General features: G+C 42.1%; 1 protein-coding gene across 1 annotated transcript; it reads left to right on the plus strand.

Moving 5' to 3' along the window:
* The first annotated feature begins 553 nt into the window (after nt 1–553).
* On the plus strand, nt 554–15,528 carry LOC123766292 (homeobox protein MIXL1). Its single transcript, XM_045755362.2, has 5 exons — nt 554–658; nt 3,472–3,606; nt 12,661–12,986; nt 13,619–13,784; nt 14,787–15,528. Exons 1-5 carry the CDS (start codon nt 554–556, stop codon nt 14,955–14,957), a joined length of 903 nt encoding a protein of 300 aa, XP_045611318.2. The 3' UTR covers nt 14,958–15,528.
* Nucleotides 15,529–17,189: the final 1,661 nt, after the last annotated feature.

The following is a 17,189-nucleotide window of genomic DNA, read 5'->3' on the forward strand; positions in this document are numbered from 1 at the left end:
ATAATCACAACCAATACACACATGCTGATGTAATAACTTGAAGGTGCACGTACCTCCTCCTCCTTGAATTTGACCTTGAGGGTCACTTCTTGAAGAGTCCCTCTGAAGGATATCTGATATCTTCTGACAACTTGCCTGCCGCAAGTACAATAAATATATCCGCCTCCAGACGCGTTGCTACCGCTATCGTCAAGCAGAAGGACGCGCTCCACGCCAAACCAAAAGATCTATAGCGATGCTAGGTCCAGTATAGACCCCCAATGCTACATTCGATTCCGTTTTCTGCCCCTTGGGGGCGTTGACAGCACCGGTCAGTGACACCATCACCAACAGTCACCCTCCTCACTGTCACCATCACCAACAGTCACCCTCCTCACTGTCACCACCAGCACGACCTGTACGAACGCTTCCACGACAATTACCGGCGACTCCACCCCCATCAAGCCTCCCCCCTAAACCCCCCCACTCTCCCATCCCCCCATACACCACCACAACCACTATCCCAACCCCCATCACAACCACTACCACCACCATATTCGGCTTAAGCAGCAGCATGGCGGGAGGGTACCTAGGAGGTGCTGGGGGGCTTGGGGCTGGCCTACCCCCTCTACCCACCGAAATACTCATGGATGAGTACATGTTCGGGCGACGCAGACAGGTGAGTCAATGTCCACTCATTGTACAGTTGGGGATGTTTGTTGTGTTAGACTTGCTGTCCCATGCTCTTGGATTACCTATAATGAACAACAAGTAATGAACAAATGTTACAATTATTTTATAATCGAGGTTGTAACTGTAATTTCTTCATTAAGCAGGTGTTTTGTTCATAATACAGGTATTAAGCTGATTATTCAGATGTTAAGCTCATTATGCACGAGTTCAGCTCCATATATATAAGTGTTAGGCTCATCATACAGGTTTAAGGAACCATTATACAGATGTTAAGTTCATTATATAGGTGGTAAGTTCACTCATTGTACGTACATCAGATATACAAATATGCTCATTATGAAGGTGATAAACTCATTATACGTGTTAAGCTTATTATATAGGTGTTAGGTTCATTATACACATGTTAATCTCATCATATATCTCCATACAACACTAATCCTCTTAACTCCATCCTGTTAACACATCATTATCCTGTTAATCTCTCCATATAACACTATCCTGTTAATTACATTGTATCTACTTTATTGTATTATACCATTACATATAACGGAGCATAAGGCTAGATTAATAGGCAGGTAAACTGGCTAACTAGGTTGTTAGAGTTGCAGTAATTAGTAACTAGCATAGTTTGTAGATATATAATGTACACATTGATATAGTTTTTCCTGTAGGCATATAGTGTTGAATATAACTGAAAAAGTGATATTAATTATTCTTGCGCGAATCTTCTCTATTTTCATTAAATGTTTCTTCACTTGAGAAGGTAGTTGAAAAATTAACTCGCCTAAGTTAATTTTTACAGGTTTATTTGCCCCTGACGCTAAGAGATGCGCTTCGTTAACTCTCGTTAACCTTGTCAAGGGTAGAGTTCGAATGATTATAAAGCTTCTTGCTGCATGATATGTATCTGAGGATGAGGGGAAGGTGATAAGGTGAAGGGGATCAGGTTAAGGTGAAGCTCCTCGCTTATAGGTCCATTGAATCTTGTCATGCTCCTGTTTGCTTGAAGAGTAGAAGCATGTTTCATGTTCCATCGTGTTCTGGGATTACGGGCTATTCGTGCCCGTGTCACCTCTTGGGTGCCTTAAGCTTCATCAATCACTCGTGTTCTGGAAGCTGACAGAGCGTAATTTGTTGCTAGTTGGCTATTGATACGTGGCTTGATGAATAGGGCCTCGCTGATGTCCAGTTTTCTGTTGTCGCTATATCTGTCGATTAAGTGGGCGTTGTTTATATATATATATATATATAATATATATATATATATTATATATATATATATATATATATATATATATATATATATATTATATATATATAATATATATATATATATATATATATAGAAGAAAACTCCACACCCCAGAAGTGACTCGAACCCATACTGCCAGGAGCACTATGCAACTGGTGTACAGGAGACCATAACCACTCGACCATCAGTGACCGTACAAAAGATGATGGTAGCCGGGTCTATTTGCCGATCATCCCGATGGCACTTTGATGGTAATCTTGGGCATAGTTATTGTATCGAATCACTTCACTTTGTGGGGCCACGTGAGCAACACAACCATTCAGGCTTGTTCGCATAGTAAGAATTAATTCTAAAATGCTCTGATCAAGGCGAATTGAGCCGAAAACACGTTTAGCATTTTCTATTTTTCACATGTGGGTTTTCGCATATATATATATATATATATATATATATATATATATATATATATATATATATATATATATATATATATATATATATTTGGGGCGGGGGATGGGGGGATTAACACCTGGTTGGAAAAAGGGGACCAATAGCCTTGGAACTAATGCACACAATACATTAGAGGGGATATTTAGGTCCCCTACAATGCAGTGTTTTTGTTTTTTTCCCTAGCACACTCCCCCCCCCCCTCATCCTTCTTTTTGTGTTTGTTTTGCCTTATTAGATATTTAAAAGATACAAGTTATACATCTGTGAATACAATGAAAGGTTAAAAGTTGCGGATCTCTTGGAGTTCCTCTGTTTACGGACACGAACCAAGGACACAGCAGGCGTTTTTCCTCTGGATCGCCACACACTGGTGCTGGAACAAAAACCTCGCAGCTCATTGGGTCTCTAATAGTGTCAACGAGACTGGAACCCAATTCTTTGACAGATCGTAAGGCGCTCCTACCCCAGGCATTTATAAAGTCTCGAATGCTACTGGAAGAAAGGTGTACCGACTTCCAGTAGCCTGTACTTGTTTGATTTTGGTCTTTCCTATGTGGTTGGCTGCACCACCTGCCTGATCAGCACCGAAGTGTATATAGGTGTCAGTCAGGGTGGCTACACATGTGTAGTCTCACCCCAGCTGTTTATCCCTCTTTCATGGGTATATTGTAATGCTGTCTGGGCGAAGCGCAGCCTTGTCTGGGTTGTGGGGTGTTAGGATGCAATAAGTAATAAGTGTAATAGTAATAATTTTGATAATTAGAAACTAAAATATTGTAATATAATTACAACTAATGTTAATGGCAATAATTTGTATGAGAATGTTTCTTTGTTGACCAAACCACACACTAGAAATTGAAGAGACGACGACGTTTCGGTCCGGCTTGGACCATTCTCAAGTCGATTGTGATATTTCTTCAATGATTGTTAATGTTCCTTTGTGTTTTCATTAGTTTGTCAATATTATTATCAACACTCTCATTACTATTATCACCACCGTCAACACCATTATTCCCACCATCATAATCACCATTATCAATAACTGTATGCCAACCTCTCAGCCTCTGTAGTAATCCAGTGTTCTGTATTCTCAACAGCGTCGAAACCGGACCACCTTCACAGCGCAGCAGCTGAGCGAGCTGGAGGCGCTCTTCCAGAGAACCCACTACCCAGACGTCTTCCTGAGGGAGGAGGTCGCCTGCAGGATCAACCTGTCAGAGGCACGTGTGCAGGTAAGACACCTCTCGGGGTCCTTCAGGAAGTACGCTTTGGGCCGGAATAATTCTAGTTCTCCCAGTAAAATCTAGGATAACCTAATGTATCGAGATCTTGGAATTAATTTAACTGTTATTTTAAGGGGCTTCAAAACTCGTAAGATTTCTTTTAAGGACTTCAAAACTCGTAAGATTTCTTTTAAGGGCTTTAAAACTCGTAAGAGTTCTTTTAAGGGCTTCAAAACTCGTAAGATTTATTTTAAGGGCTTCAAAACTCGTAAGATTTATTTTAAGGGCTTCAAAACTCGTAAGATTTCTTTTAAGGGCTTTAAAACTCGTAAGAGTTCTTTTAAGGGCTTCAAAACTAGTAAGATTTATTTTAAGGGCTTCAAAACTCGTAAGATTTCTTTTAAGGGGGTCAAATAATTTCAATAGATCTTCTAAGATCAGAAAAGACTAATAATATACACATTATGTCCCAACAGTTTTATTTGAAGAACTGCCAAGCGTAACATACCAAAGGGGATGAAGGAATCATGTAAGGTATCCTACACCTCTACCAAGGTCTTCTTTAATTCTTAGGTCAAGTCTTAAATATCACAGATGTGTTTTGTGAGCCTATCAAGCGCCTTCTAGGAAACTTTGTGTCTGCTAAAAGCCACTAAATTTATCATATGACTGGGAATCGTTTTTGCTAACCTAACAGTTGTTTTGAGAACCTAAGAGGGTTCTCGAGAGTCTGGGAGGCCTTATAGTAGCTTAAACATCCAATAAAATGTTTAGAAGATCTTTAAGAGCCTTCTATGGCTCTTAAACTTAAGAAATCCTTCGAGAATTGAGGAAATCTTTCCAGACACCAAGAGGCACCTCATATGCCATCAGAGCATTTCAGATTCCTATGATGTCTTACAGGGCCCTAGAAGGCATTTTATGATGCCGAGAAGGAATTTAGAAAATACACGTCCTTCTAGTATCTCATGAAAACTAAAATATAATACAAAATATTCCATACAGGATGGAAATTCGTTCCAGGAGTTTTGACGTTTTAAGTGTGATTTGATTCAGTTAAATACACGAGTTTCATCTTGTATGCAGCGGCTAATGACAAATGATGAAACAGCTTCAATCGGATGGAAATTTTCTCACATCTAACAGAGGAATATTATCGAACGAATCACATCTAGAACTCCTCAGAGTTGAAACCGGACAAAAATTCCATGAAGGTTTAGAGATGCAGAAGGTAAATAAGAATGAGGCTTGGTAGAAAGGCGCAGTACGAAGGAGGGATCCAGGATATAACCCAGCCGTTGTGGCAAATGATCCCAGGTCGGGTTTCCATAGCTTTGCTGGCATGATATGGTTTACTATCCCTATCCACACATCCAGTAATATCACCTACCGCCTGCGCAAGTAAGATGGGTTGACACAGCGCAAATCAAAAGTCCCAAAGGCCCCAAATGGGATGGGTTGTTTGGTCAGCACTGGCAATTAAATGCAAACAGCAGCACACTCACACACACACATACACACACATACACACACATACACACACACACACACATACACACACACACACACACACACACACACACACACACACACACACACACACACACACACACACACACACACGAACACACATACACACACACACACTACCACGAACATGATCGTTAAGAAGAGACAGTCAAGGAGTCTCTATATATACACTATAGGAGTCTCTATATACACACTATATATATATATATATATATATATATATATATATATATATATTATATATATATATATATATATATATATATATATATATATATATATATATATATATATATATGCGAACAAGCCTGAATGGTCCCCAGGACAATATGCAACTGCAAACTCACACCCCAGAAGTGACTCGAACCCATACTCCCAGGAGCAACGCAACTGGTATGTACAAGACGCCTTAATCCACTTGACCATCACGACCGGACATAATGAGGTGATAGCCGAGGCTATTTGAACCACCCCACCGCCGGCACTCGGATAGTAATCTTGGGCATAGCATTTTACCAAATCACCTCATTCTTTGGGGCACACGTGAGGAACACAAATGCGAACAAGCCTGAATGGTCCCCAGGACAATATGCAACTGAAAACTCACACCCCAGAAGTGACTCGAACCCATACTCCCAGGAGCAACGCAACTGGTATGTACAAGACGCCTTAATTCCACTTGACCATCACGACCGGACATAATGAGGTGATAGCCGAGGCTATTTGAACCACCCCACCGCCGGCACTCGGATAGTAATCTTGGGCATAGCATTTTACCAAATCACCTCATTCTTTGGGGCACACGTGAGGAACACAAATGCGAACAAGCCTGAATGGTCCCCAGGACAATATGCAACTGAAAACTGACACCCCAGAAGTGACTCGAACCCATACTCCCAGGAGTATGGGTTCGGCTATCACCTCATTATGTCCGGTCGTGATGGTCAAAGTGGATTAAGGCGTCTTGTACATACCAGTTGCGTTGCTCCTGGGAGTATGGGTTCGAGTCACTTCTGGGGTGTGAGTTTTCAGTTATATATATATATATATATATATATATATATATATATATATATATATATATATATATATATATATATATAATGTATCTGATCTCCTTTAACGGTATAAATCCAATACGTAGATTATATAAATACTTAGGTGCCAGTCAAAGAAAGGTGAATGACGGTAGGCCCAGGAGCTGAAGCTCAACCATTGACAATCAGAGATAACTACACCCCTCCCCCTCACCACACACACATTGCTCTCACCCTCCATTCGTCCTTGAACCCACCCCTTGCCCCTCCTCGCCAACCCCTCCCCCCTCTCTACATTACCCCTCCCTAACATTCCCCTCCTCCACGACTCACCACGACCCCCCCGCTTCCACGACCTCCACCCCCCCCCCTTGACATGTCCCCTCATCCTTCCCCTCCCCCAACTCCTCACAATAACACACTCACATTTACTAAAGAAACTCGCGTAGATTTCAACAAAGGAAATTTTAATAATCTGGTAAAACTTAGTCTTGCATTCTCTCACCTCAACCAATTTAATTTAGCGAAGCTTCTCTCACAGCGCGGCGCTCTTTTCACGGTGCCCGGGAAGGGAAGTGGGGATGGGCAGAGGATGGGGAGGAGGCAGCAAGGGGCAGAGGATGGGGAGGAGGTAGCAAGGGGCAGAGGATAGGGAGGAGGTAGCAAGGGCAGAGGATGCTGGAAGGATAAGGGAAGCGGGGGAAGAGAATTGGAAGGAGACAAGACTGTAGGCGAGAGAGAGTCAGGAAGGAAATGCCAGAGAATGGGGATGGAGGGGTAGAAAGTGACTTAGTGGGTTCTCATGGATAGTGGTGGGTTAGGGGGGCGGGTTAGTGGTGGATTAAGGGCTGGTTAGTGATGGGATAGTGGTGAGTTAGTGGTGGGGGCGAGAGGGAGAGGAAATCCGTTTGGTAAGTGTTGAAAGGTAACTGGTTAGGGGCTATGGACGACGATGAGAGAGGGGCTAGAAGAGAAGGGAGAGATGGGCAAGGAGCTATGAATGAGATAAGAGGAGGGAGACTGGATGGGAAATTATGAGTTGGAATCTATGGAGAGATAAATGTTGTGTATTCACCTAGTTGTGCTTGCGGGGGTTGAGCTCTGCTCTTTCGGCCCGCCTCTCAACTCTCAATCAACTATTACTAACTATTTTTTTCACACACACAGACACACTCACACACACACACACACACACACACACACACACACACACACACACACACACACACACACACACACACACACACACACACAGGAAGCAGCCCGCAACAGCTGGCTAAGTCCTTGGTGCCTATTTACTGCTCGGTAACAGAGGCATAGGTGTGAAAGAAACTTTGCTCATTTGTTTCTGCATGGTCCAGGAATTGAACCCGGGCTACAGAATTACGAGTCCTGCGCGCTGTCCACTCAGCTACCAGACCCCTGTGTGTGTGTGTGTGTGTGTGTGTGTGTGTGTGTGTGTGTGTGTGTGTGTGTGTGTGTGTGTACTCCCATTTAACACGGGTTGCTATATAGTTATATATATTGCTATATAGTTATATAGCAATAATTATAGGTTCCGGTTCTTCAGATAACCACTTGCTAATTATAAAAACAATTTACCTTTAAACTTCACTTAAAATATAAATTGTTGGAAAACTTTCTACAGATCGTCATGAGTTAATTTTCTTATCTTGTAGCTTGTAACTTTTGGTGATAAGAACAAGCTTAATTTACAGAGACGTGACCTCACTGGCACCCCATTCCCTAGCCTTTGACAGTAATATAAGATTACCTAATTATTTTAATGGATTCTTTTTCAATATGTTTTATTGCCAATTTAGAAATATTTTATGACAGATCTTATATATATATATATATATATATATATATATATATATATATATATATATATATATATATATATATATATATATATATATATATATATATAGAGTTTAGGGTGATATAAATAATTATATCCCTATTATAATTATATAGGGAAATTTATTGAACAAGATTACATGATATATATTTAAGAATTTGTGTGTCCAAAGTTGAAGATCAGACACTCAGATACTTTGGCCTAACCTCACTCACATTTCTCGGAAAAAATTTCTGGGGTACGGGACATACATAGGCTGGTCGGGGTAGGTCTATGTTTAATGCGTGAAGAAATGTAGCCTGTAATCCAGCACCCCGAGCGATATTAATAAATTCGGAAGTGAAATGTGGTACGTGACGTCCGTAGAGTGTTGACGTTATGCCCTCCTGTTCATGATTTCCTTTACATCTACACTGAAATGTCTGCTTGTCCGAGGTTGGAGAGAATGTGTAGGGAGATGGGGGTGAGGGATGATAAAAAGGACGGGAAGCTAGGCCTATGCGAAGTCCAAGGTAGCTAGACCTATGCGGGAGAAATAGGTCATAAAGAATAGAAGAATTCCAGCTAGTTACAGGTGGAAAAGGAAAAGAAATGAATGTATATATATATATATATATATATATATATATATACTTCATTTCTTTTCCTTTTCCACCTGTAACTAGCTGGAATTCTTCTATTCTTTATGACCTATTTCTCCCGCATCCCGCATAGGTCTAGCTACCTTGGACTTATATATATATATATATATATGCAAACAAGCCTGAATGGTCCCCAGGACTATATACAACTGAAAACTCACACCCCAGAAGTGACTCGAACCCATACTCCCACAACTGGTATGTACAGGGACGCCTTAATCCGCTTGACCATCACGACCGGACATAAGGAAGTGATAGCCGAGGCTATATGAACCACTTCCCCGCCGGCACTCGGATGGTAATCTTGGGCATAGCATTTTATCAAATCACCTCATTCTTTGGGGCACACGTGAGGAACACAAATGCAAACAAGCCTGAATGGTCCCCAGGACTATATACAACTGAAAACTCACACCCCAGAAGTGACTCGAACCCATACTCCCACAACTGGTATGTACAGGGACGCCTTAATCCGCTTGACCATCACGACCGGACATAAGGAAGTGATAGCCGAGGCTATATGAACCACTTCCCCGCCGGCACTCGGATGGTAATCTTGGGCATAGCATTTTATCAAATCACCTCATTCTTTGGGGCACACGTGAGGAACACAAATGCAAACAAGCCTGAATGGTCCCCAGGACTATATACAACTGAAAACTCACACCCCAGAAGTGACTCGAACCCATACTCCCACAACTGGTATGTACAGGGACGCCTTAATCCGCTTGACCATCACGACCGGACATAAGGAAGTGATAGCCGAGGCTATATGAACCACTTCCCCGCCGGCACTCGGATGGTAATCTTGGGCATAGCATTTTATCAAATCACCTCATTCTTTGGGGCACACGTGAGGAACACAAATGCAAACAAGCCTGAATGGTCCCCAGGACTATATACAACTGAAAACTCACACCCCAGAAGTGACTCGAACCCATACTCCCACAACTGGTATGTACAGGGACGCCTTAATCCGCTTGACCATCACGACCGGACATAAGGAAGTGATAGCCGAGGCTATATGAACCACTTCCCCGCCGGCACTCGGATGGTAATCTTGGGCATAGCATTTTATCAAATCACCTCATTCTTTGGGGCACACGTGAGGAACACAAATGCAAACAAGCCTGAATGGTCCCCAGGACTATATACAACTGAAAACTCACACCCCAGAAGTGACTCGAACCCATACTCCCACAACTGGTATGTACAGGGACGCCTTAATCCGCTTGACCATCACGACCGGACATAAGGAAGTGATAGCCGAGGCTATATGAACCACTTCCCCGCCGGCACTCGGATGGTAATCTTGGGCATAGCATTTTATCAAATCACCTCATTCTTTGGGGCACACGTGAGGAACACAAATGCAAACAAGCCTGAATGGTCCCCAGGACTATATACAACTGAAAACTCACACCCCAGAAGTGACTCGAACCCATACTCCCACAACTGGTATGTACAGGGACGCCTTAATCCGCTTGACCATCACGACCGGACATAAGGAAGTGATAGCCGAGGCTATATGAACCACTTCCCCGCCGGCACTCGGATGGTAATCTTGGGCATAGCATTTTATCAAATCACCTCATTCTTTGGGGCACACGTGAGGAACACAAATGCAAACAAGCCTGAATGGTCCCCAGGACTATATACAACTGAAAACTCACACCCCAGAAGTGACTCGAACCCATACTCCCACAACTGGTATGTACAGGGACGCCTTAATCCGCTTGACCATCACGACCGGACATAAGGAAGTGATAGCCAAAGAATGAGGTGATTTGATAAAATGCTATGCCCAAGATTACCATCCGAGTGCCGGCGGGGAAGTGGTTCATATAGCCTCGGCTATCACTTCCTTATGTCCGGTCGTGATGGTCAAGCGGATTAAGGCGTCCCTGTACATACCAGTTGTGGGAGTATGGGTTCGAGTCACTTCTGGGGTGTGAGTTTTCAGTTGTATATAGTCCTGGGGACCATTCAGGCTTGTTTGCATTTGTGTTCCTCACGTGTGCCCCAAAGAATGAGGTGATTTGATAAAATGCTATGCCCAAGATTACCATCCGAGTGCCGGCGGGGAAGTGGTTCATATAGCCTCGGCTATCACTTCCTTATGTCCGGTCGTGATGGTCAAGCGGATTAAGGCGTCCCTGTACATACCAGTTGTGGGAGTATGGGTTCGAGTCACTTCTGGGGTGTGAGTTTTCAGTTGTATATAGTCCTGGGGACCATTCAGGCTTGTTTGCATTTGTGTTCCTCACGTGTGCCCCAAAGAATGAGGTGATTTGATAAAATGCTATGCCCAAGATTACCATCCGAGTGCCGGCGGGGAAGTGGTTCATATAGCCTCGGCTATCACTTCCTTATGTCCGGTCGTGATGGTCAAGCGGATTAAGGCGTCCCTGTACATACCAGTTGTGGGAGTATGGGTTCGAGTCACTTCTGGGGTGTGAGTTTTCAGTTGTATATAGTCCTGGGGACCATTCAGGCTTGTTTGCATTTGTGTTCCTCACGTGTGCCCCAAAGAATGAGGTGATTTGATAAAATGCTATGCCCAAGATTACCATCCGAGTGCCGGCGGGGAAGTGGTTCATATAGCCTCGGCTATCACTTCCTTATGTCCGGTCGTGATGGTCAAGCGGATTAAGGCGTCCCTGTACATACCAGTTGTGGGAGTATGGGTTCGAGTCACTTCTGGGGTGTGAGTTTTCAGTTGTATATAGTCCTGGGGACCATTCAGGCTTGTTTGCATTTGTGTTCCTCACGTGTGCCCCAAAGAATGAGGTGATTTGATAAAATGCTATGCCCAAGATTACCATCCGAGTGCCGGCGGGGAAGTGGTTCATATAGCCTCGGCTATCACTTCCTTATGTCCGGTCGTGATGGTCAAGCGGATTAAGGCGTCCCTGTACATACCAGTTGTGGGAGTATGGGTTCGAGTCACTTCTGGGGTGTGAGTTTTCAGTTATATATATATATATATGTCGTACCTAGTAGCCAGAACGCACTTCTCGGCCTACTATGCAAGGCCCGATTTGCCTAATAGGCCGAGTGACTTTATTTGCAATAAATTGTATCTAGTTTATTTGAATTAATATTATATTATATTAAGAACATAAATTATTGACTCAACTATGTTAGTTTAGGTTAGGTTAAGATAGGTTAGGTTAGGTTAGGTAGGGTTGGTTAGGTTCGGTCATATATCTACATTAGTTTTAACTCAAATAAAAAACACATTACTCATATATTGTGAAATGAATAGCTTTATCATTTCATAAGAAAAAATGAGAATAATATATAAATTCAAGAAAATTGGCTTATTAGTCAAATCGCGTCTTGCATAGTAGGCCAAGTACTGCGTTCTGGCTACTAGGTACAATATATATATATATATATATATATATATATATATATATATATATATATATATATATATATATATATATATATATATTATAAATAATAATAATAATATATATTGTTGCTGCTGGAATGAATGAATCTGGTGAAAATATAATTAAAATATATCTATAAATACACAATTAAAAATATATGTACACTGTAAATATTGTACTGTATAAATTAATATATCAGTCCTTGTATGATATAATTTAAAATATAATTCCTCGTATAATATAATTTAAAAATATAATTCGTCGTATAATATAATATAAAAATATAATCATTAATTATTGTTATACTTATACTACACAAGATGATTGATATGATTGTGATTGTTGTTGGTTATGCGGGTACGGGGATAGGGCTGGTCGCGAGAGAACGGGGCATCTCTCGGGTTTTTGGGAGCCAGAAAAGTCACTAATCCCTTCATTAAAACCCTTTCCCACCATGTAAACTAGATTCCATTAGTATTAATATATTACCTGCAAGTAGTTTATCCAATAGATAGGGATTTATACAATGCTCGTAGCCCATTATACTTTATTGTTACTTCTACAATCATCTGTCTCACTTGGCCCTACAGGTATGGTTCCAGAACCGGCGAGCCAAGTGGCGTAAACAAACCCGGATGCAGTTCGTCCAGGACGCCTGGCGACTCCGCTATCTGGGGCTGTCGCCACCGGCCTGGCTCACTCGCTCCCCTCCGCCGCCCCCCGGCCCGGCCAGCCCACCTAGTGGGCGGAGCCAGGCCTCGGCGCTGCCCTCGCCGCCCCTCCCCTTGCCGCCTACCTCCGCCTCCGAGGCCGGGGTGGGCGGGGACCGGACCGGCAGCTCCGCCCCTCGCCCGGCTTCCCCGCCGACGCCGCCGACAGACCTGACGACGGCTGATCGTCTGGCGGCCGCTACCAGGTGAGTATCTCTCCTGCTGGGGCGATTGTTGCTGTGTCCACTCGATCTTATATTATTTCCGGTTACCTAATCCACTTATCTATCCACTATCTAGATATCTATTCATAAACATCTCTCTATCTGTCCTTACATTCATCCATCGAACCCATATTCATTCTGCCACCTATTCGTCTACTCACCTATTCATCAACATACCCATTCATCCAGTCACCAATAAACTCATTCACACACTCATCTATACACCGTCCATGTCTTGGTTTCAGATATATTCTATATTCCACCCGATAATATATCATGTTTAATGTTTCTCTTGATATCGTCATCTATCGTTATCATTACCACCTGTTATACTTCTTAAATATTATTGATATTATTGTTAGAATAGCAGTTGTTATATATATTATTGCCATTACTACTGTAATTATTAGTATGATAACATTCTATAATAATTGTATTTTAGGTAATTCTGATTAAAAATAATAATAATAATAATAATAATATATAATATATTATATATATATATATATATATATATATATATATATATATATATATATATATATATATATATATATATATATATATATATATCTCCAGAAGACTCTGACGCCAGTGCTTGCTTGCTTCCTCAGCCTGGGGGCGGCGGCGGCTGCGGCGGCCAGCCTGCGGTGGCGGGGCGGGGAGGAACACGTGGGGTGCCTGGGGCCCGGCCTGTGCCCCTGCCTCTCACACGGTCCCCTCCATGACCACCCCTTCCTGCCCCGCCTGCCCCTGCCCCTACACCTCCATGGAGCACAGGTGAGGCGGGAGAGAGATAGGGGGGAGGGGAGGGGTGTTTTGTTGGTGTGTGTGTGCGTGCTCGTCTAATGGTGCTTGTGGGGGGTTGGGCTTGTGCTCTTTGGTCCCGCCTCTCATCCTGTCAATTAACTGGTGTAAAGATTCCTGAGACTGTTGGGCTTCGTAATATATACATTTAAAACTGTATCTTCCTCTACCACATTACTGTCTAATGCATTCCGTTTGTTAAATACTCAGACTGGAAAACAATGGTTTCTAATATTTCTGGGGCTCATTTGGGTACTCAGCTTCCACCTGTGCTGGAAGCTGAGTACCACCCGTGCTAAATAATCTGTCATTATCTACCTTATCAATTTCCTTGAGAATTTTGTATGTAGTAATCATGTTTCCCCTAATTTTTTCGTCTTCTAGTAACGTGAGAATAAATTCCAGAGTCTTATTCCGTAGCTCGTACCCTTCAGCCTTGCTTGTAAGTATGGTGGCATACCTTTGAACCTTCTCCAACTTCGTATTGTGACTGCCTAGATACGGACTCCACGCTGAAATTGCGTTATCCAGCATTGTTCTGACATATGTGGTATACACGGCTCTAAATGATTCCTTACACAAGTCTCCAGAGGAAGGTCTTATGTTGGCCGACTTTGTATATGTCGCTGATGATATCCGTTTGATGTGGGCTTCACTGGATAGGTATGTGTGTGTGTGTGTGTGTGTGTGTGTGTGTGTGTGTGTGTGTGTGTGTGCTTCTGTGTAAATGTGTGTTTGTGTGAGATTATGTATACGTGTGTGCCAATGCCTCCGTGGATGATCAGAGTTTTTTTTTTAGCGTCAAATTAATGTTCTTTTCTTAAATTAAAACAAATCAATCCACTTTCCTTTCATCATATCTGCATCCAATAGAGAAAAGAGGTTCATTATACACTCAACAAGCATGCTGATCCTCCTGCTGCAATGTTTACATAATTTCGACGTGGAATTTATCAGTATGTGTTTGAATGGCAGGTCGGAAGTCGGCCGACGTCCCCCGAAAAGCGGCCGGCGCCCAGGGAACTACCAGACCCCCAGCGACGAGACGACAACGAAGAGGAGCTCACCGTGACTCAAGAGAGTGACGACGACCTCACCCCGACTGACCTGTCCTCCGCTAGCATGACCTCGGCCGCCGCCAAGTAGGAGAGGGTCGTGGCCATGTCCGCGACCTCACTGTTACTATGGTCACCAGGACGCTCGTGCGAGGGGAAGAATTAATCCCTGGCGACCTTAAACGATCACACAACAATCAAGAAGACATCCCAATATATATAATAATGTTTAACCTGTGATAACATAACAAGTTATCGTAGTTTAATAAACTTTTATATCGAAATACATCAACCAGGAGGTAATTTGACTTTTGATCCACTAATACCCAGCGTACCACATAGTAAGCTGGGTAGTGAGCCATTCCCTAGGGCCTGCGTTCCTTAATATTCCAGAACATGACGCCACACTCAGTACAAAGTTCTCTAAACGTACTGTGAATATGACGTTCCGGAGGAAGAACGTCACTAAACGTAAGTTCGTCCTATCCCGCTGGGTGTTTTATGGTACAAGTGTAAGACAAACTAATACTTAAGTCAAGTTACATAACAGAGGAGACAGTGCTGTTACTAGATGTCTTGTTTTCTTGCCAAGGAAACGTCCTTCACGCCTCGATAGAGAGCAAGCACCATTCTTTCCCCACGAGACAACAGGCACCAGGGCTATTGAGTTCTCCTGATTCAGTACCGAATCACCAGTGGAAGGAACCGTGATTCAAGGCGACCATTCCCATTATCTACAGAAACATACTGAAGGCACCAAGAGACTTCACAAGCACTCTCTCCAAGTATTCACCAAGCCATCTTCCAAGTCGGAACTCGTAACGCATCAACCAGGCTCCCCCGGCAATCGTCCCTCACCAAGCATGAGAAGATGACAGTCCTGACATTTGCTCCAAAGGGATCTGACATCAGCACCAATAACAGAACTCCTTTCAATTGTGCGCGTTTGTGTCTATAAATGCACTGTAAATACCAAAACTCTAATAACCCACTAAACATTTATAACTTAACCAAAGACGTTGAAATTATACTAATAATGATAGCAATAATAACAAAACCAATAAAATAATAATAATAATAATAATTAATAATAATAGTGATACAGCAACAAAACTTGACTCTTGTACGTCTGCTGTTCAACTCGAGAACAATAATTAGCTTGAAGATATTGTGTATATTAGATTAAAACGTTATAGATATTATATATCACCAGGGCTTTAGATGTTGAAGTGTTTGATGTGACTCCTTGTCCCAGACGCTACGCTCTTTTTGTGTTAAATATTTGACTAAATGTTTGCACGGGGTGACCAGAGCGGTACCACAGGGCAGGTACTGTACCACCCATGTACCATTCACGAGTGACATTGTACCGTATATCACGAAGCATGTAGTAAGTACAGTGCAATCCGAATGCTGTACCACGAATTATGTAATACACTCCGTCTACTAGGCGTTCTGTACCGTGAATCATGTATGACGGTCCGTGTACTACGAGTTCTGTACCATAGACCATGTAATACGTACCACGTCTTATGAAAACTGTACCATGCAGTACATGCTATGTACCATAGCTAATGTACCTGTAACATGATCTATGTGTAGGCACATAATTCTGATCCGTGTACCCGGTGCTGTTTAACCACCCCAGTGATATATATATATATATATATATATATATATATATATATATATATATATATATATATATATATATATATATATATATATATATATATGAACGTGGATAATACCATTTCATTCACTTGGGCCATCGGAGCCTTGAAGACCTTTTAACACCCACAATAAAAGAGAATCTCAGAGACATGCCCCTGGTCACCAACTGAGACTATAGACCTTCTTTCTCAAATGGTACCCCAATGGAGACCTAGAATCTCAGTTAGAAGTCATCAGCGCTTCTCTGAGATCCTCTCTTATTATGGGGTGTTCAGTGGTGTAACGGATAGAGGAGATGAGGAAGTACAATATGCAGGATCACGTACAAGTCGCTAAGCTGACCATACATATGTTTAGTTGTAGCAGAGCTAACTAGTAAACAGGGAACTAACCTTAGCAAATCTACCCTAAATGTTCGAGATAATTTATATTGAGTTTTAGGCACAATACATTCAATAAGTGCTGTTGATTTGTTAATATCAGTACTTGGGATGAATATTTGGCTCAATAATTTGGTATATTTTTGTGTAATTCAGTTTTAGTTAAATTTTCTTAGATAATTTGCCTGATAATTTTTCAGTTTTAATTTACTAATGAATTCTTTTTAATTGACGTGAAATTTCAATTATCATCATAATTATTGCTGTAA

The sequence above is a fragment of the Procambarus clarkii genome, chromosome 9 (genome assembly GCF_040958095.1).
Source record: "Procambarus clarkii isolate CNS0578487 chromosome 9, FALCON_Pclarkii_2.0, whole genome shotgun sequence".
NCBI lineage: Eukaryota > Metazoa > Arthropoda > Malacostraca > Decapoda > Cambaridae > Procambarus > Procambarus clarkii.

What these genes read in the sequence shown, in the direction of transcription:
- LOC123766292 (XM_045755362.2), top strand. Translation starts at nt 554, where the DNA reads ATGGCGGGAGGGTACCTAGGAGGTGCTGGGGGGCTTGGGGCTGGCCTA. An exon ending in TGTTCGGGCGACGCAGACAG is followed by an intron (nt 659 to 3,471) that starts GTGAGTCAATGT and finishes TATTCTCAACAG; the next exon opens with CGTCGAAACCGGACCACCTT. An exon ending in TACACCTCCATGGAGCACAG is followed by an intron (nt 13,785 to 14,786) that starts GTGAGGCGGGAG and finishes TTTGAATGGCAG; the next exon opens with GTCGGAAGTCGGCCGACGTC.